Genomic DNA, 25,890 nt, shown 5'->3' with positions numbered 1-25,890 from the left:
CGCTTATCAGCGAGATCATTCGTCCTTTAGTTTTTTGAGATTGGCTTATCTCACTTAGCATGATATTCTCCAATTTCGACCATTTGCCTACAAATGCCATAATATTATCATTCTTCATTGTGGAGTAATATTCCATTGTATAAATATGCCACAGTTTCTTTATCCATTTCTTAGCATACATTGATTAAAGATTTGCTGGATCAAAAAATATATGCTTATTTTAGAGTTTTTGGCCTATATGGCCAAATTGTCTCCAAAAAGTTGATACTTTACTGCTTTTAGTTCCTATTTTTCTACAATGAAAGCCAGAACTGTTTAATTTGCAAACATGAAAGTCTGCTTATTTTATTTTTTTCATCTTTTAGTAGCAAGATTGAGTATTTTTTTGGGGGGGGGCATGGTGGGTACTGGGGATTGAACTCAGGGGCACTCAACCACTGAGCCACATCCCAATCGTATTTTGTATTTTATTTTATTCAGAGACAGGGTCTCTCACTGAGTTACTTAGTGCCTCACTGTTGCTGAGGCTGGCTTTGAACTGGAGATCCTCCTGCCTCAGTCTCCTGAGCTGCTGGGATTACAGGTGTGTGCCTCCACACCTACAAGGTTTTGAGTTTTCACACATTTCTTGTGTTATATTTCTCTTCGGAAAGGCAAACTGTCTTTTTAACACTCTGAGACCAATTTTTTTTTCCTTATTAAGGTGCTTGCAATTTTTTTAATATTCATAATAGAGCTATAGGTTGTCCAGTTTCTGATTTTCCTCTTTAACAATATGTTTTGACTTGGGGCCCTATAGTTTTCTTTTGTCCTGTAATTAAATTTATTGTCCCCTGTCCATAAGGCCTCTTTTAAATGATGTAATGGTGAAATAAATACAGCTCATAATTTTTAAACCTCATGTAATTTTTACTGATTCTTGAGCATGCTCCTCCCCCCCTTAAAATAATTTCAGGAGCAGACATGATAAGCATACATAATGAAGAAGAAAATGCTTTTATACTGAATACTTTGAAAAAGCAATGGAAAGGCCCAGATGACATCCTCCTTGGCATGTTTTATGATACAGATGGTAAGTGTGACTGTTTTTCTATGTTAGTAAAGCTTAGGGCTTTTTGATTCTTCAGTTTTCTAGATTAAGTTGATGTTTCCTGGGGCCTACAGGTATTGCATTTTAAATGTGCACCTATGACTTGTACCATAGCATTCTCCTAAGTAGCTCAATGTGTTTGACAAATGAGACAGTCGATCCTCTTTTCTGTATAAAAATGTTTCTAGGCTCAGTATTTTTGTAATATAGCAGTCATAAAACTTAATTTTAGTGAGAGCAGTTAATAGGATAAGGTTAGAGTAAATTATCCTTATGTTATATAATGTACATGTATATTTTGTCACTATAGAAAGTTGGAAGGGACATAGTTAAACATTTTCAAAAGATATGAAATTACTAAGGTTACTATTAATATTTTAACTTTAAAAAATTTCCCATGAAAATGTATCTTTCCTTACAAAATGGAACCTTTCCCAGAATCTACTTAAAATAAATACTTTTGGTGATTTGGCTGCATAGAGAATATACTCCTTCTTCTATTTTTAATCCAAAAATTTAATACCTAAAATTGACTTTACATAACTTTCTTCCTTCAATCCAAAATATTTTTCTTTGGCTTTAATACATATTTAAACTGTCATAATGTTGAAAATGTTCCTTAATTGACAGATGCGAGTTTCAAGTGGTTTGATAGTTCAAATATGACATTTGATAAGTGGGAAGACCAAGGAGATGCTGAGGATCTAGTTGACACCTGTGGTTTTCTCCACACCAAGACAGGTGAATGGAAGAAAGGAAATTGTGAAGTTTCTTCTGTGGAAGGAACACTTTGTAAAACAGCTAGTAAGTATGATTGAATGTCTTTTTTTCCATTCTAAGAGGGGTGGGAAAAGTAAAGTAAAGTTGGTTTTCAGACAATATTTTTCTGAGATTAGTATTACTCACTAAATAAATGGGGTAAGAATTCAGAATATAGTAGGGTGGTTTGTTCTTAAGTCTCTTGGAAATTAAATATTACATTTCAGAGGCAGGGCCAGATTATGCAAACCAGGTGCAATTGAACTCTATCTGCTTAAAGATTCCAAGAGATCAAAAATACCTTGTTTTTCAGAAGAATTACCATAACATTTTATTGTATGATTTGATTGAGCAGCAGTGGTGACTGAGAAGCAGTGGTGAAGAATAACTGTATAATCGCAGAATTCAAAGGTTACTTTACAGGGAATTAGATTCTTTACAAGAAGTAACATCCTTCACTTAGGCAAACAGAGAAATTACATCATAGTTCATGATGTATTCTAGATTAAAATAGTAAATTTTCTTCTGATTTATTAAAATGAATTTTAGTGAACCAAATTGTCCTCCTGTTTCACAATATTCTGATGTTATTTGTTAAACATTGTACAAAGTTTGTGCTTCTAAATTCTGGAGAGTAAATCATTTCTCAGTAAAGAAATTTAAAATGCCAAAATATGAATTTGGGATGGTTGAAAAATGACATAAGACAGGCATTTCCCCATTTTGCATCCTTGGTATTCTCTCCTGCTTTAACTATAAACAAAACTCAGACATTTGGCTCTGGTTATTTCCTTTTTTAACATATAAAATTACACATTTTTTTGATATACTACAGCAGGGTCTTTGAATATAATTAGTTTTATTTTAAGTACATAAATGTCATAGTGTCACAGAATTTAAATATTTGATTTTTTAAGATTAGTTCTTTTTACATACTGTACTTCAGGGCACTGATGCAAATTTTTAATTAAATGATAAACATCAGAAATAGCAAATCCATACTAACAAGGTAAGGTCATGGTGTTTAATTTTACCTTTTCTTCCTATACTCTCCACCAGAATTCTCTTTATTTCCTTCCTCTGTCTTCTCAAGTTCCCTTATTCTTTTTCCACCAACCAAGTTGATGCCTTTTGTTTAGGGCCTTATATCTGTCTTTAAGAGCTACATTTAATAACAGGAGACCAGTGACAAAGCAGTAGAAATAGGAATATTAAACTAATGGTGTTCATGTTTAACACTGTGTAAGTGTTTAAAGTCAATCTTATAATAAAGCATAGTAAATTTTTAATTTTAATTTTCTTTTGTATTTCAGTCCCATATAACAAGAAATATTTATCAGGTAAGTTATATTCTGGTCTTAAACTTTTTTTTCCCCATAATTAAAAAGGCATTAAATTCTGGCATGTTAAAATACCACCATAGAACCCCCTCCCCCTTTTTTTTGCGGTGCTGGGGATCGAACCCAGGGCCTTGTACTTGCAAGGCAAGCACTCTACGACTGAGCTATCTCCCCAGCCCCACAGACCCCTTTTAAAAAGTTATGTAACAGAATTTTATAAAAATGTAGAAAATTATTTTAGCTTAATAAGAGTGGATATTTTAAATATGGTAACCACAAGTTATACAGGAAATGAACTTTTTTTTAAAACACCAAATTGTTATTTTCCCATGGAACTGCATTGCGTGTTTTTGTGGGATATGACTGCATCTTTTGGTAAAAAGTTTCAACTCCTAGTTGTAATTGGAATTCTTGAAGCACCCATATTAAGGGCTTACTAAATACATTCTTTTAAAAAAGGGGACAGGTAATACGTGATTCAAAAATCCAATGTATAAGGCAAATACTGCCTCCATCCTCTCATATCTTTACCTTTATTGGACACCATTTTGCTTAGTTTCTTCTTTAACCTTCTTGTGTGTGTGTGTGTGTGTGTGTTTGCTAATGTAAGCAAACTGATATATGATTTATTTTGCCCCTTTAATATAGAGTCCTTGCCATATCATCACCTACAAATAGATGTCTTCTATCTTTACAACTACATATGCTTCCATACCTAATTGAACCAGCTTCAAACTTCCACTTGGTTGTTTCCAGACATTTGCTATTATAAACAATGCTACAATAAGTAACTTTGCACAAATATACATTTATATATAGATTCCCTGATATGCAATTGCTGGATTAAAAAATGAACCCAACTTTCATGATTACTGATCTTTGTAGGAGTTGTAGTTTTGCATTCCCAGTAGCAATGTACCAGTTATGAAACTTGTGTGAATTTTCATCAACTGGATAGTTTTTAATGATCAGTTTGAAGTATAATTGAGTAAAATGCACAACTCTCACATGTACAGTTTGATATTTATGTACTATCAGTGTAACTACAAGTTAAGAAACCCAGCATTTAGACAGGCGTGGTGGCACATGCCTGTAATCCCAGTGACTTGTGAGGCAGAGGCAGGAGGATCACAAGTTTGAGGCCAGCCTCAGCAATTTAGTGAGGTCCCAAGCAACTTAGTGAGACCCTGTCTCAAAATTAAAAAGGGCTAGGGGTATAGCTCAGTGGTAGTATGCCCTTGGATTCAATCCCTAGTCCTGAAAGAAAAAAAGAAAAAAAAATTACTAATATAGCCAGGGCCATAGAGAGTACTTGCCCAACATACTAGACCCTGGATTTGATCCCGAGCACAACAAAACAAAAAAATAACCAACATTTGTGTTGCCCGCCAGAGTTCCCTCATTACCTTCCCAATAAACGTCAATATCATTACCCTTCCAACCCAGAGGTGATTAAGCAGTTATGATTTGTTATTATAGATTAGTTGCTAGTTCTTAAACTTTAACATATTTTCTTTATGCACCTTTTTCTGGCTTTTTTTTTTTTTCACTGAGGATTTTTTCTAGAATTGTCTGTTGTTGAGCATATACAATATTTTTAAAATTGCTTCACAGTATTTTATAAATTTCATTCTGCCCATTTTATTTTCAGATATCTGAATTTGTACCTTGCAACTAATATGAATACAACCACTTATAAACAAACATTCCCATGTCCTCTTGGGGACCTACATTCCCAATTTGAGTATATTCCCCAAAGCAAAATGCTCTTATTGCATTTTCATTTTCTTGATAGTGATGCTGAGCACCTTTTTGTCTTCTTTTGTGAAATGCTCATTCAAGTGTTTTGCCCATAGGTTTTATTAGATTGCCTTTACTATTGTTTTAAAAAAAGAATCTAATAAAATATTGGACCCTAGTCCTTTGTATTCAAAAATACGACGTGTATTTCCTCTCTGTAGGGCTTGCTGTGATGCAGAAGGAAAGTGTTGTGTGTGGGCATATGAAGTTACATCTCGTTCATCTGCAGGAAGACTATGTACAGTTTTTTTTTTTTTTTTTTGAGGGGGGAGCCTACTGGGGATTGAACCCGGGGGCACTTTACCACTAAGCTACACTTCCAGCCCCCCTTTTTTTTTTTTTTGGGTGCTGGGGATCGAACCCAGGGCCTTGTGCTTACAAGGCAAGCACTCTACTGACTGAGCTATCTCCCCAGCCCCCCTTTTATTTTTTATTTTGAGACAGGGCCTCACTAAGTTGCTGAGACTGGCCTCAAACTTGCAATCCTCCTGCCTCAACATCCCAAGTCACTGGGTTTATAGGCATGCACCACCATGGCCAACTCATGTATAGCATTTTTAAAAGTCAAGAAATGAACCACTTCACGCCAATTAGCTGGTTACTATTAAAAGATAAAACAAAAAAAAATTGACAAGACTTAGTAAGAAGATGCAGGAACTGGAATCTTTGTGCACTGTTGTGGAAATGTAAAAATGGTGCTGTCAACCATGGTAAACAGCATGGCAACTCCTCAAAAACTTAAAAATCAAATTATCATGATTCAGCAATTCCATTCCAAGATGTTTGAAAGCAGGGACTTTGTCCCATGTCATAGCAGCATTATTCACAATAGCCAAAAAGGTGGAAGTGATCCAAGTATCCATCAACAGATGATGATGTATGAACATTTACTTATAAGGGAAACAAATTCTGACTCATGCTACAAGCATGATTCTGGAGAGAATTCGGCTACAATGATAAAACCAATCACAAAAAAAGACAAATGTGTTATTTCATTCTCTCAAGGTACTTCGAGTAATCTCATTTAAACAGAAATGAGAATGGTATTTGCCAGAGTTGAGTGAGGTAGGAATTGGTCAAATCATTTCAGTTTTACAGTTCTATAAATGGACGGTAGCACACAACCATACTGAATGCTAAAGAACCGTACACTTAAGACGGTAGCTTTGATTACATGGATCTCACAATCTAATTTTTTTAAAATTCAAGAAAAGCAGTGTAATCATTTTGTTTATAAACACAGGCAGAATAGTAGTTAACTTCAAGAAATGGATATTGAGTTGAGCAATAGGGCAGGAGCTATTTTTTTCATTATGTATCTTCTAGGATTGAATTTGTAGCTAGTTGCAAATATACTTTGAAGAAAAGAATGCATTTATACATTTTGATACAGCATACATAAATGGAGTCTTTTTTTTTTTTTTAAAGATGTAATTGAAACGTTTAGAACATGTAGGTCTCTAATGGGTCTCAAGATCATGTCTGGAATAGTTGGAAAGATCTGGCAGTATGTGGTTTTTAGATTCCAGGGAGTGTTATCTTTGAAATACACACCCACACGAAATATATACAAATATGTAAATATGCATTACCTAAAGATGTGTATATAATTTAATACTAATGAAGTTAGTCACTGAAGACAGCAATGAACAAAGTAGAGCAGTTTTGCTTTCAAGCTTATGTTCCAGTGGGAAGGGTAAAACAAACCATTTGGAATGTCAGTTGGTGACATATATTGTAGAACTAAAAAGGCAGGATTAAGGATGAATGCAAGTGCATGGAGAATGGAGGTTTAGTTTTGTTTTTGTAGGGTGTCCAGCAAATAGCTCACTGATAAGGCCACATTTCAGCAGAATGAAGACCTGAAGAAAGTTAAAGCCTGCCATACAGATAGGCATTAAGTTTAGTCTGAAAGTATTACTAAGTAGCAACAGGACCACTGAGCTGAAGCAACAAGGACACAAGTTAATAGTTAAGCACAGCAAAAAGGGAGTTCCCAAATTAAGTACAAATTAAGTCTCCCTGGCAAGAATGTAAAAAATAAGTGGGCTATATCAGGATGCACATGGTGAGCATGCAGGACAGGGGTTTGCTCAAGCTGAGTTTATCAAAGTTTTCTGGAAATGATCGAGTTAAACCTTGAAGGATAAGTAGGCACAAGATAGGAAAGGTTAATGGATTATCAGCATTAACCAACGTGAAGGGTTGAGTTTTCTGCTCACTCACTCAATGTTATATACACAGTTGGCACTCAATAAATAAACCTAGTTAGTCCAACAAAAGGATGTAGTTTTAAGAGGCAGATTATGTAGTTTGGACCATGGATGATCAGTGCCATAACCAGGGTACACAGGTGGTAGGAGACAAATGGTCATGAAAAGAGGCTAAAAAGAAAAATTGTGGTCTTGATGATCCCTTAATTTATGGAGAAGTCTAGGATAAAGCCTACATTCCTAATATGGATGACTGGGCAGTGGGCATTTACACTGTTAAATGAGCTTGGGGGCAATTAGAGGCATTGACTATACACACACTTACCTGTAGATTTACATAAAAGACTTGGTTGAGGTCAACCATGGAGAATTTTGAGTGCACAAAGATTAGGAATAAGCAGTATGAAAAATAAAAGTGAGAGAACGTCAGGGAAACCAAGCAAGGAGAAAGGTGGATGGCTAAGTCTGCAGATACCCCAGGCTGACTTGGAGCATCCAAAAGACTTGAAGGCAACTTGGTCACTTGAATAATGTGAAAAAACAAAGCACATATACAAGAATATATGCTTTATTACACTTACTGTATCCACCAGATCTTGGATGCTGTCCAGTTCTTAGACTAATAGATCTTTTTAGATTTGTTAAAGCAGTGATTGAATCTTTAAATCATTCTCAATTATGATGCCTTTACCTTTTGTTTTCTCTGACCATGTAATCGCAAAAGTAATTACTGTATGATTACTTTATTATGTATAATTGTATATTCATTACTAGTTTGAAATAAAGTATTTGCATGGGAAGTTAGGGCCCTATGCTGAAAATGGGCTATGTTAAGTTTGATAAAACAATGAAAGAATCCTGTTTGAACTTTGTTTACAGAGTTCTTGGTTTTATTAACTCTAATAATAGCACCCTGATCCCCCAAACACTTATTTGTGTCCACTAATTTTATTTTAGGATTAAAAATAATTCAGTTGTGGATATTTGCTCTTCCCGTGTTTTTAAAGAATCTTGTCAGTACTTTAAAAATACAAATTAGGCTCTCCCCAACCTTAAAAATAGTGACATTTGGCCAGATTTACCTCACCAATTTTATTTGTCAGGTCCCACTTTTAACAAGCACAAGCTGAAATAATGAGTATCCATATATTTAAATAATCAACAATGCATCAGCAGCTAGGTAAGGTGGAACATGCCTGTAATCCCAGCAATTCAGGATGCTGAAGCAGGATTCCAAGTTTAAGGCCTCAGAAATTTACAGTCTCAAAATGAAAAAAATAAAAAGGGCAAAATATATAAGAATAAAAGGACTGGGGATGTGGTACAGTGGTTTTAAGCGCCCCTGGATTCAATCTTCAGTACACCCCCCACGCCCACGAAAAGGCACATCTACAAAAAGAAAATAATTCTGAAAAATTTTCACATTTTTAGTTCTTCATTTCTATAATAGTTATCTTCTCAAAAGTATTACCCTCCTAACGAGTGAACCAAAGTAATTCCTCTCAATTTGATGAGCTAAATTCTTACAGAAAGATTACAAGGGTTCTAAATAGGCAAGAACAGCAAAGTTGTACATAAAGAACTTCAGGAATACACAAATATATAGTATTTGAATGCACGCAAGGTAACAAAAGTGGAAGATATTGCAGCTTATGGTGCTTCATCTGTGAAATCTTAAATCCTCAAAAGGCAAACCATTAAATACCCCACTGATGTAACAGAGATTTAAATACCACTATTCCTGAAAAGGGTAGTAGCTGAATTTGTAAGGTCTTAGTTCAGAAAATAAAAGCCAAGGAAGAAATAAACAGGACTGTGGAGTACTTTATCATTGTTAGTACAAATAAAACTGCAATATTTACTTGAAATTTTGAGTATGGCCATTTTCACACTAATATATTTAAATCTTGACAGTAATATGTAATGGGAAATTCTCAATACTTACATGATTAAATTCCACTGTATTCTCCAAAATACAGTACTTGCAGCAACCTAATCTCCCATATATTCCTTTATCTTTTCTTTTTCAGATAACCACATTTTAACATCAACTTTGGTGATTGCTAGCACAGTAATTTTGACAGTTTTGGGAGCTATCATTTGGTACCTCTACAAAAGAAATTCTGATTCTGGTTTCACCACAGTTTTTTCAACTACACCACAATCACCTTATGACGACGACTGTGTTTTGGTAGTTGCAGAAGAAAATGAATATGCTGTTCAATTTGACTAAATTTTTGGTAATGTACAAACAGATTGACATCAAATGCCTTGACCAAGCAATCCTGTGCAAGATTTTCATTTACGGGATGGGGAGATAGTTCAGTTGGTAGAGTGCTTACCTTGCAAGCACAAGGCCCTGAGTTCGATCCCCAGTACCGCAAAAAAAAAAAAAAAGATTTTCATTTACAACTTGATATTGAATTATAACTTTTATGGTAATTCCTTTTCCTAGTAACAATATTTTCATGCACTCATCAGGACGAGAATTAACCTTCCAGTTCATTGTTAAAGGTTTTACAAAAGGAAAGATCTTAAATCTAATTTATAGGTTATAACCAGCTCTTTAAAGGCAAAAACTTTCATATGAAGGAAAGCTTAATGTCCAAGAAGTAAAATTGATAATCCAGCCTTACCTCTTCTATCTTCCCTTCCATTTAGTTGAACCAGTTTAGTTTTTAATCTTGCTCCTTTATTAACAAATGTCATTTGGGGAATTAATCTGATTTTTAAGTAGACTCTATATATTTAAATATTCCTGATAGTGGCTACTTTGGCAGATGATTCCTCTATTTGTATTTTTGATTTAGATGAAGAAAATCTTCTAACACTCCATATTCCACATAATTTTACAGTTTCATTGTTTTCAGATACATCATTTTGGACCACAAATAGTATTTAGCACTGTCATAAATGATTAAAGTTTTATAAAATTTTTTTAAACAAAAGATTATAGCCATACTTAGGAAATCAAGGAGAAGGCTGGCAATGTGATTAACACTGGTATCATAGTGTCCCTTTAAGGATTTTTCTTCTGCTGTCCTATCTTTATGTACTCTTTATGTACTCAAGGTATTATGCTCCCAAAACATTTAGAAATTTAATCCTTTAATGATGTGAAATTATGGAAATAATAAAAATCACTCATGCCTCCACTATTCAGAGAAAAAAAAAAAGACATAAAAAATTAAAGCCAAGACTTAAAACAACAAAAAAAACTGTACAACTGTAGTGATGATGCATAAAGTTTTCAGTACATTTATTGCACATTTCAGGCAAAGGCGAAAATAAACATTTGGGAGTGAAAAGTAAAAACAGAAGAAAGCTGAAACAAGTGATTTTCCTTAGCATTTTTTACAGCTCAAAAATAGTATCAAAAAAGAGAATGTATAGATTTAACTTGAAACTGTATTTACTATCTGTATTAACTTGAAAGGTCCAGTAATCACTCCATAATCCTCACCTGATCAATTATCTTGGAAGGAGTGATTTTCTTACAGGGAGATCCACTGCATCTCCAGTCTCATTAATGACATCACAATTAATGGCCCGATTGTTAATAAGACTCCATAACTACAAAGTGGTGACAGAAAACTATTGATAGTGTAGATACGTGGTACTAAAAAAGCAAGTGTCAACACACTAGTTGCATTACATGTTCATAATTATTGCTCTATAGAAGAATGAGATTGTGTATCGTGATTGTGATATCTAGTATATTACTGATAGGCTATTAACAGTGCTAATAATGAACATCAGCTAGGAATCCTTCCTACCCCAATTCTATCAGTCCCTTAAGAACTAAGACCAATCTTATCACCCCTCTGCCAAACCTTTCAGATCTATAGATCTATCTCTAGATCACTACCCACAGGAGTCTACTTAAGTTAAAAGTAAACATGGTTTAAAATTCAGTCCTTCAATTACATTTAAGAAACATTTTAGGGGCTGGGGTTGTGCTCAGTGGTAGAGTGTTTGTCTAGCACGTCTGTGAGGCACTGGATTCAATCCTCAGCACCACATACAAATAAATAAATAAAGGTTAAAAAGAAAAAGAATGCTTAAAAAAATTTTAAGCTTTCAAATCACATGTGGTTGGTTAGTGGCTACCAATTCTAGGTAGCATATATTGCAGAACACTTTCACCATCACAAAGTCTAAACAGTGCTGCTCTAAAATCTAAATTTCCATACAACTACTTTCTGTATACATTTTGACAATTTAACACAGCTCTTGAAAAATGGCTATTTTAAATTACTGTTTAATTTTCAATGTTTGATTTCATTTTATAACAAGTCTAGAGGTCCCTGGTAGGGCTGGGGATATAGCTTAGTTGGTAGAGTGCTTGCCTCACAAGCACAAGGCCCTGGGTTCAATCCCCAGCACAGCAAAAAAAAAAAAAAAAAAAAAAAGTGCATCTTCTAGAGGTCCCTGGTGATTAAATGTTAAGTTTTGGAGGGGATGTAACTCAGTGGTAAAGTACTTTGGGTTCAATCCCCTTTACCCCCCACCCCACAAAAAATTTAGTAATCTTTAACAGGTCTTTGTATCTACATTGTATCTATTTATTGGTCAGCAGATAACTGAAATAATTGAAATCTTTATTTATTTTTAATATTAACAACACAGGCAGGTTTGTTAACTTCCAGAACATGGTATTTGCTTTCTTCAATGACTTCTTTCTCCCTGATTAGGACTTTTTATTTTTTTGTGGTGCTGGGGATCAAACCCATGGCCTACCACATGCTAGGCAAGGATCTCTAGCCCCAACATTATACGCTTGGCAGAAATATACAAAGAACAACTTTAAACTACATTTTCTTAGGAATATGCATTATTTGTAGGGATGTATGATTTCTTTACTTCTGTTCAGTTTAAAACTGATAACCAGTGAAGATTTTTCTCTTATTCCTCTAGTGTTAAATTTACACAGCTGCAGAAGCTAACCTGACAATATTTAAGTACTATAGAACTACAAAAATACCATGAGACTCAAACCACTGGCTGTTTCAGTAATGAAAAATAAGAAGGAAATTACAGAATATTTTCTGCCATTCAGGTAAAATATTTAAATATTTTGTGGATTAAGCAGAAGACAATTTTCATAATGGATTCTACTTAAAGTATAATATTTGAATCCAAAGCATCTCTAAGGACTGATAGAATATATTGTAACTGGCATCCTTCAATTTTGTGCTTTTACTTTAAGTAGGCAATGCAAAAGGGAAGAGCTAAGCAAATGTTTTAGAAACATGTTGTATGAACTGGGATGTGAAATTTTAATAAAATTCTTGGCTACAAGGTCTTAAGTCTTCTTTAAGCAGTTTAAAAGGAAACAGTTCAAACTGTAAAATCAATCAGTATGCACTTTATTTCGAGCCAAAGTTTTACATACAACCAACAAAGTGTGGGCAAACTGTTCATTCACATTTGAGAAATTACATGGTTTCTATTTAGATTTTAAAAGAGTAGTTGGTTGCCATAACATCAGACTTTAATCTGCAACCACCTGAAGGTATTTTTAAGTGTATTCTGAGGGTGTTGACAGAGGAAAAAGACACTGTTATGGAAGTATACACACAACTCATGACCACACTGTAGACTCAATTCATGTTGAACAGGTAATATTCATGTTTGAATTTCAAAGGTAGTGAAAAATATTAATAATCATCAAATAAATGCTCAGAATTACCAAGAAACAGTTAAAAATGATCAGGATCCAAATAGGTTATTTATATCATATTTATCTATAAAGAAGTGACAACACTAAAAAACACGTTGAAAACCAGTGTTTTAAACTTCGAATGTGGGATTTAAAAATATTCTATTAACTTGAGATTGCAACAGTTTTTCTTTTTAACCAAATATCATTTTACTGGCAATTCTGATATAATTTACAGCTATAATATTCCTAAAAGGAATACTATACATACTATAGCCTATCAAATATAAATCTGCATTTTGAAAATCAATACAAAAATTTATCCATCATTTCTACATCTTTCATTTATATACTTTTTTTTTTTAAAATTAGGTTTTATTGCTAAGTGAATTAGAATTCAAATTAAATTTGGAAACCTAATATAATGCTCTTCATAACCTTCCCATTCTTTAAAAAAAAATTTTTTTTTTCAAAACACTGGAAATAAATGATTATTAAAAATGTGACTGCAATTTAAGGCATTTTAAAAGGAAAACTAATTAGGTGCCATTTGACATTTTTATTTCAAAAGCATATTTTGTCCCACTCTTCTCACTAGCAAGAGACTAAAACACAAACCGTTTTTCATAAATATGACTACTCAGAACACAAAAAAAGGGTTGATGAGCACTGCTTAGATATTGAAAACAAGGGTAATACTTTCCCACTCACCTAAAAGAAAAATTCTTTTGATTACCAGTTTATAAACATTGAATTTGCTGGCCAGTGTTAAAAAGGTCCAGCAGAATTTTAATTCAGCAACACTTGAGAATGAATATATATGTACATGTATACATGTATGTGTATATATTCATTTTATGTATAGTCAATATGTTTAATAGGCATTCCCCCCACAAAATTAAATCATACTTAATTGCCAGTTTTAATAAACACTTGTTCACAGATCATCCATTTGTCTTAAATGAAGTTAGGCAATATCAAATGTTCTGTTATGGTCTCCATCTTCTTCAGAATCATCCTCTGAAGCTGTTGAAAGAAAACAGGATGATCAAGAATGATTTTAAGGGGGATGAGAATGGGAGGTGTAAATATGAAGCCAGAACAGCAATGACTTGTAAAATTAAAATCCCAATTTAGTATACTGTTTTGGTCAAAATGGTAAGTTATCATGACAGGGTTAGGGTGGTTTGATTGTGAGTGATGCCTATCCCACAATGCCCCCACCCCCACATCTTTTGTGATGTTATACAATTTTTATAAAAATGAAAATGCTTAAAAATGTGGTTCAAGAGTATCTTCTAAAACGTTTCTGAGATAAATTTGTGTTCACAGTAACTAATGATATATATATATCAGAGAAAAAGTGAATTTAAGGCAAGTCCTCTCACACACCTGAGTAGAATCTGGCTTATTACCGCTGCATGTTTGATGCATCCGATGAGAATGGAAAAAAATGTACATAGAATAATAGGTTATGGGTGTTCTTGCAATTTACATCAATGCTATGTCTATACAATGCCAAGAAAAAAGTATTCAGTAAGTCAAAAGCTTTATATAGACACAGCCTAAGTTAAAAGATTTGGATTCAGTAAAGAACTACTATTGAGATTATTCACGTCTTTAAACTGTCAGAAACTTAAATCACTTTATCAACATTTCTGAGCTCAGTTTATTTAAGAGTTATCAGTGACTCAAGATTTAACATAAAACATCCTGGAATGTCTTTAGGAAGGACATGTAGTTAAATACTATGTATTCTTTAAACTGATTTACATGTGAAGGGAAAATGAAAGTTTGCAAAAATAAACATCTAATTAACACCTCTTATTATCAAGGGCAGAAAACGTACTCTTTTCTTGTATTAATACTGCAAAATTTAAGGGCACCCAAAGAAAAGCATAGTGAAAGTATGGAAGAACTATAGATAAAATCTCTTTTTAATAAATGACGTCAAGCATATACCCAGCTCATGACTGAGATAAACCCTATGGTTTTGTTTAAATTTTATGTTGTATCAATAAAGAAATGCCAAACTAAAAAACCGAATAGCCTTATAGAAAACTTCTTGTGTTTTCTATTTAATTCCACAGCAGAAGAAAATTCAGTTATCTGAATTTTCAGAATGTTAGTACTTTGGTACTTTGTAATTAATATCAGTACCCACATTTTTCACTGTTAGCTAAATTTGGAAATATTTCACCTCCACCTCTTTCTTCTCTCTCACATGTAGGAAAAAGATATTGCTGTGTTTAGGAAACCATATTCTAAACGAGAGGTTAATTAAAAAAAAAAAAAACTAGAAATCTGGGGAATACATACTAAAACATATTTATCATTCACATCTGACAGATTACAAATTATTTTTAAAAGAATAAAAAACTAGAGACCTGTATAATGGCCAATATAAGGGATCAGAATTAAGAAGTTATAAAAGAAAAAATTTACATTAAATGAATTCCAACTGATTCCTTTATTTTCACATATACTAATTAAAATGGCAAAAATTTTTTTGTCCAGTTTTATCTCAAATCCTTTTAAAACTTAAAATTAGTATACTTACTTACAAAAATCCATGTCTTAAGAGTATTCAAGAAATTAAAAGGTTTTTAATGAGAACTAAATTCTCAAACTATTTTCAAAGGATGCTGACTTTTGTCTAAAGGCAAAAATCTTTTACACAATACAAGTAACACTCTCAAAAATTTGATGAGTATATAAGGTAATCAAATGGAGAATACACACTTATGAAATAGGGAGTCTTTTGCTTTGGATGAAAAAGTAAAATAGGCAGGGATTGGGTAGGGTAATCTTGGATTTTCTAGGAATTGTTCCAGAGACACCAATACCCATGTGCCCACCAGGCATGAAACAATATGGAGGTATTGCAGGACTTTGAGGAGGACATGCTGTGAAATGTCTTTGAAGATTTGGGGTTTATGTACCTTCACCTGGGAACCTTTATGCCCTTATGCTGGAGTGTGGTCTTAAAAGAGACTGGAGGGAGCTGGGGCTGTAGCTCAGTGGTAGAGCAATTGCCTTGCACATGTGAGGCACTGGGTTCAATCCTCAGCAACACATAAAAAAATAAAGATATTGTGTCTATCTACAGTTTAAAAAAAAAAAAAAAGATTGCAGGTACCTACATATTAAAGGTCCACAAGGACCTAAACAAAGAAGAGAACACCTTATGGCTTTTGTTATAGACTTAGAATCAGGATTTTTTTCTCCCTTGTTTTCCTGGAACCATGTACAACACTAAGGAAAACACTTCATAATCAAAGGAGTTGAATAAAAAGTAAAAATTAGGGGGAAGATATGCCTTGATTAGTAAATTTATGACTTTATTACAAGTGCTAAAATTGAAGTGATCAAAAGCAATTTATTCAAAATAAAATGCTAGTGGCTAAAATTACATCCTTCCATAACTTAAAATAAATAATATATGCTGTTAAAAAAATAATGTCAATTGCCCAGCCCATATTTCCAAGATCAATCATTTTGGTATTAAGAAACCTATAAATGAAGCTCTAATTTGGTAGAAAAGAGTATATATACTTATGTTTTGTTCTGTGGGTTTAATTTGCAAAAGTAAATTCAACAAGTCTGGGGAGGGGAAATTCCACCTACTTTCGAGATCTTCCATATGTGCCTGAAGAGTTCTTGCAAGGTTAATAAACTAGAAACAATGCAGAAAGAAATACAGTAGTTTAAATGTTGCAAATGGATCTAAAGAAAGAATTAGTATAGGAGATTCATCTTTACTTAAAAAGTCAAACATCATTTTTAATCCTTTAAATGAGGGACTTTCTCCCCCCACATCAAAAATTATAACTTTAGGGCATTATTGTTAAATGTTTTATATAATCATTATCAGTCAAGTAGGAACCAGTTTCTTGGAACTGGAAGCAGATACAATAAAATAATTTCATCCAATGGTATTGTCTTCTTATATAATATTTTTTTAAAATTATGAAATGAAATAGGGGGGACCCCCTAAGACCTTGCTATTGGACAAAATGAATTCAAATATGCCTGTCTAAATTTGATAGCTCTAGATATATTTTAACTCTATACTTCAAAAAATTCTAACAATGACTTTCATTTTAATCTTATTACAGTATTAATAATACTAACTTTTTTCAAGGTATGAATTCTATAGACATATGCTTTACACAATTTATTCATTCTCAAGACACTTGTAGAAATCATTTAATGGCTTTAACTAAAATTAAGGGCTCATGATTTCTGAAGTATTTAGAAGTCAAGAGATCTTTGCTCAAATTCTGAATGTTGCTTCTGATAGTTTATTCTCTTTTTTTTCAATGATAATCTTTCAATGGACTGTTGTAATATTCACGATAAAAGCATTTTCCTAACTTAAAGGAGTATTATATACAGATATAAATTTTTAAAAGTAAAAATATTACACTTTAACATGAAATTTAAATTTTTAATCAGTAAACATTTATATAAAAATAGTTTGAAAGATATATTTATGAACACATTTCAAGATATTAAGTGTTCAGAATAATTCTGTAATAACAGATACAGTAGAGACCCCATACCCTGCTACACAAAATGGCCCAGGAAGCAGAGTACATGTTTCCTTCAGTACACTGAGGCAAACAGCATTGTTAACTTACAAATACCTAACATACAACTAGTCTAAATGTTCTATTAGGTTAGTAGTGTACACAGTTAACAGTAACTAGTTCATATCTTAATTTATAATATGGACACTTAAAAAATTAGTATACTGGTCATCTTTTACAGTATACTAACACACAAATTGAAGTTAATTTCCCATATTCTTTTGGCTTTTAGAGTTCAATTTTAGGTTTCTAACACAAGGGCCTTTTTTGTTTAAGTATTAAAAAACATTTACCCTTGGTGTTTCTAATTCTGTCCTTGTTGTCCCCTGAAGTATATTTCAATTACTGTCAAGAGCTAGAAAATTACTTCTTTCTCTAAATAGCTTTATGAGAAAATTAGGCTGCTTGTTGCAGAAGTAAGGAAGACAGCAATTTTCATTAAATCTATAATACTTTTATTTATAATTTGCTTTCCAAGGCAAATAAATACTTGCTGCTATATCACACCCTCCCTCTTCCCCATTCCAACATTACTTACTCGGACACGTGTGCTTGGTTCATTTGTATTTCCCATCATATCAGAAAAGCTTTGTTCACACAAGTGTAATAACACAACTAGGTAGAGACCAGAGCTGATAAACTCATACTCAGCCTTCAATAGGGAAGCAAACAGGAGAAAAAGAAAAACAGAGAATGAAAAATTAGAATGTGACTGATAGTCATGGTTCACTGATAAACTAGAGGAATTATATTTATATCCAATTTCTGGTAAGGCATACAGTGCCATTCTATTAGAAGAAATAAAAAGTTGCTCTCCACAATTTCCTAAAATTTTACTAATTCCATGAGTCCAAATAATTATGAATATCTTCTTTATTTTCAGTCTTCCTTTATGTAATGATTTATATAAAAGTTTAACTTTTAAATAATTTGTTGTAGAATGAATGCTTTGTTTTTTTATGAAGCTTATAATAAAGTGCCTTTTACAAAAAGTCATTAGCTATATATGTTTGCTTAAGTTAACATTTTATTTACACTAAAGCAATACGTTATTGAACTAATACCTGTTTTGGTAGTTTAAATGTTTCATGTATAATATACTTTTTTTTTTTTTTTTTGGTACTGGGGATTGAACTCACCTGACCACTGAGCCACATCCCCAGCCCTATTTTGTATTTTATTTAGAAACAGGATCTCTGTGAGTTGCTTAGTGGCTCACCATTGCTGAGGCTAGCTTTGAACTCGAGATCTTCCCATCTCGGCCTCCCAAGCCAATGAGATTATAGGCGTGCACCACTGCACCCAGCTAATATAATTAGTTTAAAGGCACAGTAAACATAAGAATAAACTAACAGGATAACACTGTAACTCATTTGCACAGAAATTTTAATTGATAAAAAAGAGTCCTTCGGTTCAAAACTGTGTGTGTGTGTGTGTGTGTGTGTATGGTGTGTTGCGAACAGACTCCAAGGCCTCAAATATGCTAGGTAAGGGCTCTACCACTGAGCAATATCCCTAGCCCTGTTGTTATTTTAAAGCTATAAATATAAGTCATAAATATAGTGTTTTTAAAAATCTAGAACTAGGAATCTGGCTCAGTGGTAAAGCCATTTTCTGCCATGTGTGAGGCCCTGGCTTTGATCCCCAGCACTACAATAAAAATCTAATTTGTCCTATAATTTTTAACAGTGAAAAGGTAGGTTGTGTTTTTTTTTTTGGCAATTAAATCATGTTAAGTTAATAATTGTGCATTTTTAATATTTGTTTTTAGCAACTGGTTATCAGATTCCACTGAGCATTCAAGAAATTTGAAATTTTGGGTTCTTTAAATGCTTAATTATTTTGCTAATTTTTAACTTAAAAAAATCATATATTGAGAAAATTTTTACAAAGCTTTTAAATGGTTATCAACTTGCAAATGTTGAAGCCACTAGAAAACGAGGAAATAAATTGTATAAAAATACTCACTTAAAATGAGGGTAGAAGTTGTCAAGTCACTAGAATCCATGATTCATACAGAACAAACAAATTAAAGCCAGGAAGCTTAATCAAGGCCGCCACTGTTTTTAATGACTCCACCTAGTATTTCCTAACACTTTTAAATTATGTAAGAATGCAAGTCATTAAAGTGCTTCAAAAACAATAAAAATCATCCTTGAATGAAAAACCAAAGCATTGGTATTAAGAGAAATGATGAACATCTAAAGAAGGAAGATGGTAGGAGAAAATTCTTTGGAAACCTACTCATTCTTAAAAGATAAAATTATTTCTTTTCCCTGCACTCTTCCATATTTCTATATACTCTTTCCCCTATTCTATAAAATACAAATGCTCTGCTGTATACACAGACTCTTTGGGGATTTAAGTGATTCTTGCTGAAAGTGATTTTCTCTTTTGGACAACTGGCTTATTAGAGAAACAAATAATAAAACTATTATAAGATATAGCAGTTATACTTTATCAACCACTAATGTTTCATTCTTTAAATATCTTAAGCAAATACTTTTAGTTTTAAGAGATCTGGGAATTCCTTAAAAATTATATACACAATCTGTGCTATGTATTTTGTAAGGAGGATCCATAATTTTAGTCATATTTTTAAAGAGTATCCATTATTTCCATATTTTATTTTAAAATTAAAGGCTGGTCACAAAAGACCTCATATATTGTAAAATTTTATTTATATGAAATGTCCAGATCAGGTAAATTTATTAAACAGACTGGTAGATAACAGGGGCTAGGAGATGGAATGAGAAACAAATGGTAATGGCTACAGGATTTTCTTTTAAGTAATGAAAATATTTCAAAATGAAACAGATGATGGTTGCACATCACTTTAACATGTATTAAAACCATTGAACTGTGCATTTTAAAATGATTTTGATATTGTGTGTACCTCACCTCAGTATAAAATGGGGGACAGGAAAGAGCATTTCATACATTCCCTTGCCAACATATATGTTTTCATAACAAATACACTAACCACACTTTTGACAGTACGGCTTTAGGGTCACCCTTGTAATCTTAAACACATTCCTTCTGCTCCCAGTCTTCCTTCAGTAGGGAAAGACACTGAGCTCTTTATTCTAATTGTATCACTTAAGCATCTCAAACACAGTTCTGGGGAAATAAGGTTGGCTCGCCTACTTTGGGACCACTTCACTAAGGTTTTATTATTTTCAGGCTTACTTAGGGGAGCATAACAAATTTTATCTTGATGAATTAAAAACCTGTACCATGATTGTTTTTCACTTAAAGTTAAGGAAAAACTATAAATATCTAATGCAGAATTATGTTAAGAATATTATTACTATTTTAATGTAGGCTTTCTGACCATGACTTAATCTTTTCTTCAAGAGCTGTCCTTTAAGCATAGAATAGACACTTACCAAATTAGGCAAAATATACTAACTTGTTCATTTGCATGAGCTCTATGTAGTTCGTGAATATCAAAATCCTCCAGGTTAAGCTGCAACTTCTCTTTACAAAGTTCACAGGTGGTTACAGCCTCTAATGAAGAACCTGGTAAAAATTAAATGACAAGTAAAACTTATTTTATACTGACCTTGAAAACATTTCCCCTCCTAATTTTTTTAGGTTTAAAATGCAGAAAGTCTAAAGAAGGGTACTGGAAAAGGGGAAGGGGAGAGAAGAGAGATTATGTTCCTTCAATAAACTAGTAAATCTCTTAAAATAGTAATCTGCAACACCCAATGTGTATGTCAGTTCCTGTCCTATGATATTTAAGCATCCACCCATTATTCAGATACCTCTGCTGTTTTCTTCTCCTTGATGCTCATATACCCTTTTGATTGTGGGAAGCTGACAAAGGCAATGGAATGTCACCTGTACTTTATACTTCCTCCTTAAGTACCTTGACATGATGCCATGAAAACAGTTTAATGACAGCATCTAAAACAGCTAGTTTTTATAATCAGGTCAGAATTTTTCAGGTAATAGCCTATACTCAAGATCCCGAGGAGTCTAAGAAATATGCCTGCCCTGCTGACTAGGAGGGGAAAATATGGGTCCACTCCATGTCCAGATAACAGCAGCTCCTTTGGGAGTGGGAATGTAGCTCAATGGTGGACTGACTACCTAGCATTCGCAGTATCCTGCATTTGATCCCCAGCACCACAAACCCAACCAACCAACCAACCCAGTTCCTTTGGTCTATAAAAGAATACATGCTAACACTATGGCTGAAACCTGAAAGCATTATGCTAAATGAAATAAGGTACATACAAAACAACAAATATTTTGATTCTACTTAAGTGACATATCTACATTAGGCAAATTCAGAGAGACAGAAAGTAGAGTAGAAGTTACCAGGGACTGGGAAGGGGGGAAGCAAGAAGTGGGGAATTAACTGCTTATTATAAGGGTGTAGGTTTCTGTCTTGGGTGATAAAAATGTTTTGAAAATAGATGGTGGTGATGATTACACAATAAATGCAACTGAATTGGACACTTAAAAATAGTCAAAATGGAAAATTTTATTTCTATTTTACCACTTTTTATTAGAGGGGAACACTTGTTTCATAGGCACTCAACAGTTGATTATTATAAACTTTTGGATCCAATTTAGTAGGTGATAGTTCAATCTAATTAAAAATGTAGTTTCCCCCCATTCTTGTTTTAAACAGGGTTTCAAATAAAAAATGTCCTAAATTAGAGTAAGTTACATGAATAACCGAGAAGAGGTTTAAATTAAATTCAACTCACATTTCTTGAGTGTTTTGTGCCAAGCAGTAAGAGGTTTTAGAGATTCAACAAAGTAAGCTGTAGCCCATCTTCAAGGAGTACAAAAAAACTCTTACATAACTGTGTTATTTAAATAGCAGCAATATTTAAAAGAGAAAATTTTGGCATGAAATCCAACACAGTAATAATAACATGTATTTTCAAGAAAATAGCTAAAAGGAAGGTGAATACCAATCTGAAGAAGTACATGATAATGTCTCAAAATGAGTAGTCAAATAATATCAGATTTTCACTATACAGTCATGAAGTTTAGTCAATGAGAAGAATGATATACAATAGTGGTCACATATGAATATGATGGAATGAAAAATTCCTATGATCCAGCATAGCTGTCCAACAGAGGGCAATGAGTTCGTGCTAATGCTGATGTGAACAAATCTACTACACCACCAGTCATGGAAGTCATAATACATACCATTATATGTACAGTATATAATACTTGAAAATGTTAGTAAACAACTATGCTGCTGTTTTATGTATTTACTATACCATACATAATATTGCTATATACTTCTTTTGTTTATTATAAAAAAAGTTTATTGTAAGCCGGGCATGGTGGTGCCTGTCTATAATCCCAGTGGCTCAGGAGGCTGAGGCAGGAGGATTGTGAGCTCAAAACCAGCCTCAGCAACAGAGAAGTGCTAAGCAACTCAGTGAGACCCTGTCTCTAAATAAAACACAAAAAGGGGTGGGGATGTGGTTCAGTGATTGAATGCTCCTGAGTTTAATCCTGGTACCCATCCCCCAAAAAAGTTTATTATAAAAATGGCATGCTGTGTGTTACACTGGCAGTGGCCTCATACATCTCATGTTTACTTGTCTCTTGACTGCATCATTTTCTCTCATACTTGATTCAATCTAATGTTTTGCTTATCATGCCCCTAAAGTTTGAGTCCAGGAAAACCGTGTTTAAAAATAAAAGGGCTGGAGATATATGGGTCCAAAATAAGAGTTGCTCTTAATAAGAAAACAAAACAAACCAAAACCAAACAATAACAAAAAAGCAACCTATTCTACAGGAAGGACAGGAGAACAGGATAAAACACTGAGGTTGTAGCACAGGGGTAGAGAGTCCCCCTGGTTCAATCCTCAGTACCTCAAAAACATAAATAAATAAATAAACAAACCATTCTCAAGAGGTTATAGCTAGCTGAGTGTTGAAGACAAAGGTCTAGTCTAACTCCAAAAAGACAATGTTCTTAAACAAAAAAACTTGTATTGTGTTTTCCCCCACACTCAACAATAACAATCCAACTGCTAATGTATCAGAAGTTGAATCAAGTTCTTCATTATGGTAATACCTAACATTGCTGGGCCCTTATTCAGTGTCAAGAACCATGCTAAGCACTTTATGTGTAATCTTTTAATGACTCCTAATAACACCTCATGGCAGTGACTAATTAAGCCTAAAAGGTTATCATAACACCAAACAACTAAGAGAAGAGAGAGCTACAAAAGAAACGCCTTGTTCCAGAGCCTGGGACTCAGACAAGCATATAAGGAAGACTACTTCCCCACTCATGCTCTGAAGGATTTTGCTCTCTCCTTAAAACCTCATTTCAGAATTTGCAGGAAAAAAGTTTCCAATGGCACCTAATCCCCATCTTGAATAGGTACTCTAACTCCTCTAAAGACTATGAAAATTAACATCACTGCTATCAAATTTTACAACATATTTATGCCACCAAGCTATACTTAACAGACCCTTAATCTTATACTTATGTTCATTTATTAATCTGATTCATTTTCCCAGTTTTCTCATCCTGTCAAGTCACTTCCACTATGTCGTCTGGTACTCATGGTCTAACACCAATAAATTCCTTTAAGAACCAGTGCCTCCTGACTGATATATTTTCAAACTTCATTTGTCAATGACTTTTAACACCTAGCTTGCTACTTTCTTCTTTTTTGGTACTGGGGATTGAACTCAGAGCACTACCACACTAAGCAACCTACCCAGTACTTTTAATTTTTAATTATTTTATTTTTGTTTTATTTTTATTTTTTGCAGTGCTGGGGACGAAACCCAGGGCCTTGTACTTGTAAGGCAAGCACTCTACCAACTGAGCTATCTCCCCAGCTTTAATTTTTTATTTTGAGACAGGGTCTTGCTAAATTGCTGAGGCTGGCTTTGAACATGCAGTCCTTGTCTCAGATTCCCAAATCTCTGGGATTATAGGTGTGTACCACTGTGTCCAGCTTGCTATCTTCTTTATCAACTTATATTTTGGTTATTTCAACATCCACATAGAACAATTCACTTTGGATTCTAATTTACTCAAATCCTTGTTTCCATTATGATCCCACCTCAGGTACCTAATTTAAGGTCATACCCTGACCATTTACTGCACTACCCCTAGGTCTCCATTTCAAACATCTTCTCATTTTGCATACCTACAATTTAATCATTCCAGTTCTCTTCAACTTGTCTGACAGTTCTCTTTAATATTGAGACTCAAAGACATTGGCTTTACCATTTTCTATTCACTTCCTGATATCTTCACACATTTCCTGATTTAAATTTCTACAATCAAACCACAATTATGTCCTTAATGATACCCTTAACTCCCTTCATGATATTTACCCAGTTAAGGACCCAGGCCCAATGAACTGTAATCAATGTCTGTATCCAAGAAACTGCAAACTGCTTTTTAAAAACTGCATGTGTCTCACTTTAAACTCTTATTTGAAAATTTGAGTTTCTGTAGCACTGGGGATCAAACCCAGGGCCTTGCACATGACGGTCAATCATTCTACTGCTGAGCCATACCCCATGCTCTAAAATCATATTTATGGACACTACTGCTACCTGGAAAACTTACCATAGAGCCTTAGAACGCTATTTCCCCCACACTTCAAAATCTAACCTGCCTCACAATCAGATAAAAAGCTAATTTCCCTAAGAGATTGGAAGCAATTATAAAGGAAGTAATGCACCCTTTCCACCAAACCAACAAACTGATAAATGCCCATATCTACAATAGTTTTCTGGAAATGAAATATCCCCTTCTCCTCCCAAAGGGTAACCATTCAACAACTTATGCTCTGGATCCCAGTTTTTTCTCCTTTTCAGAGATTTCTTTTCCCTCTCCACTGGATTCTAAAACACATACCTGGAAGTCTCCAACCTGAAAAACTATGTAACTCCTTAAGATTCTCTAATTCCAGCTGCACATCTCCAATATCCCTGGCAATCATTTGTTGAAAGCAGGCTACGCTGCTATCTCCTCTTTATAACTTCCGTTTCTCTCCTCAGTCGAGTCTAAATCACTCCAGAGTCTGAAGTCATCAATGATATTCATGTTATCAAAACCGTCATTTCACTATTCTTACTTTACTTGACACCTTAGCAGTATAAGGTTGATCATACTGCCCTTAAAACAATTTCTTCTTTTGGCTTGTACAACATAACGTTTTCTTAGCTTTCTTCCTATCTGCTAGAGGCTGCTCTTCAAATCTCTACTGCACTCATTAAATATTTGGGCATCCCAATGCTCTGTCCTGGGCCTGTCTTCGATATCTACTCCTTCACTAGAAGACTTTATTTAATCTCAAAATTTTAAATGTTATTTAGTTCCTTGTGGTTCCTAAACTGTAACATTGAGTATTTCTCCCGTGCCAGGATTTTTAATAGAATACTTGACATTTTTATATGGTTACCTAAAAAATGC

At 33.7% G+C, this 25,890-nt stretch overlaps 2 protein-coding genes across 10 annotated transcripts in view; one reads left to right on the top strand and one right to left on the bottom strand.

Moving 5' to 3' along the window:
* Nucleotides 1–12,505, top strand: part of LOC124980455 (CD302 antigen) — a 133,165-nt gene extending 120,660 nt beyond the window's left edge. For 2 of the 3 annotated variants that reach the window (XM_047546025.1, XM_047546023.1), the window contains 4 exons: nt 956–1,072; nt 1,721–1,894; nt 3,163–3,189; nt 9,233–10,420. In XM_047546025.1, the coding sequence (XP_047401981.1) occupies nt 956–1,072; nt 1,721–1,894; nt 3,163–3,189; nt 9,233–9,435 (521 nt within the window). In that variant the 3' untranslated portion in view covers nt 9,436–10,420. Of the gene's footprint in view, nt 1–955; nt 1,073–1,720; nt 1,895–3,162; nt 3,190–9,232; nt 10,421–12,119 lie in introns of those variants that run through there. The other variant, XM_047546024.1, reaches the window with a different exon arrangement.
* A 40-nt stretch (nt 12,506–12,545) lies between these two features.
* Marchf7 (membrane associated ring-CH-type finger 7) overlaps nt 12,546–25,890 on the bottom strand; it is a 55,576-nt gene continuing 42,231 nt past the window's right edge. For 3 of the 7 annotated variants that reach the window (XM_047546027.1, XM_047546026.1, XM_047546030.1), the window contains exons 7-10: nt 20,869–20,978; nt 17,995–18,108; nt 16,492–16,540; nt 12,546–13,890 (exon numbers count right to left, since the gene is read on the bottom strand). In XM_047546027.1, the coding sequence (XP_047401983.1) occupies nt 13,832–13,890; nt 16,492–16,540; nt 17,995–18,108; nt 20,869–20,978 (332 nt within the window). In that variant the 3' untranslated portion in view covers nt 12,546–13,831. Of the gene's footprint in view, nt 13,891–14,256; nt 14,282–16,491; nt 16,541–17,994; nt 18,109–20,845; nt 20,979–25,890 lie in introns of all 7 variants that reach the window. The other 4 variants (XM_047546028.1, XR_007107805.1, XR_007107806.1 and 1 more) reach the window with 4 other exon arrangements.

Source organism: Sciurus carolinensis, chromosome 3 (assembly GCF_902686445.1).
Source record: "Sciurus carolinensis chromosome 3, mSciCar1.2, whole genome shotgun sequence".
Taxonomy (NCBI): Eukaryota; Metazoa; Chordata; class Mammalia; order Rodentia; family Sciuridae; genus Sciurus; species Sciurus carolinensis.
Note: the sequence above shows the minus strand (reverse complement) of the source record. Positions and strands in the feature narration are given on the sequence as shown.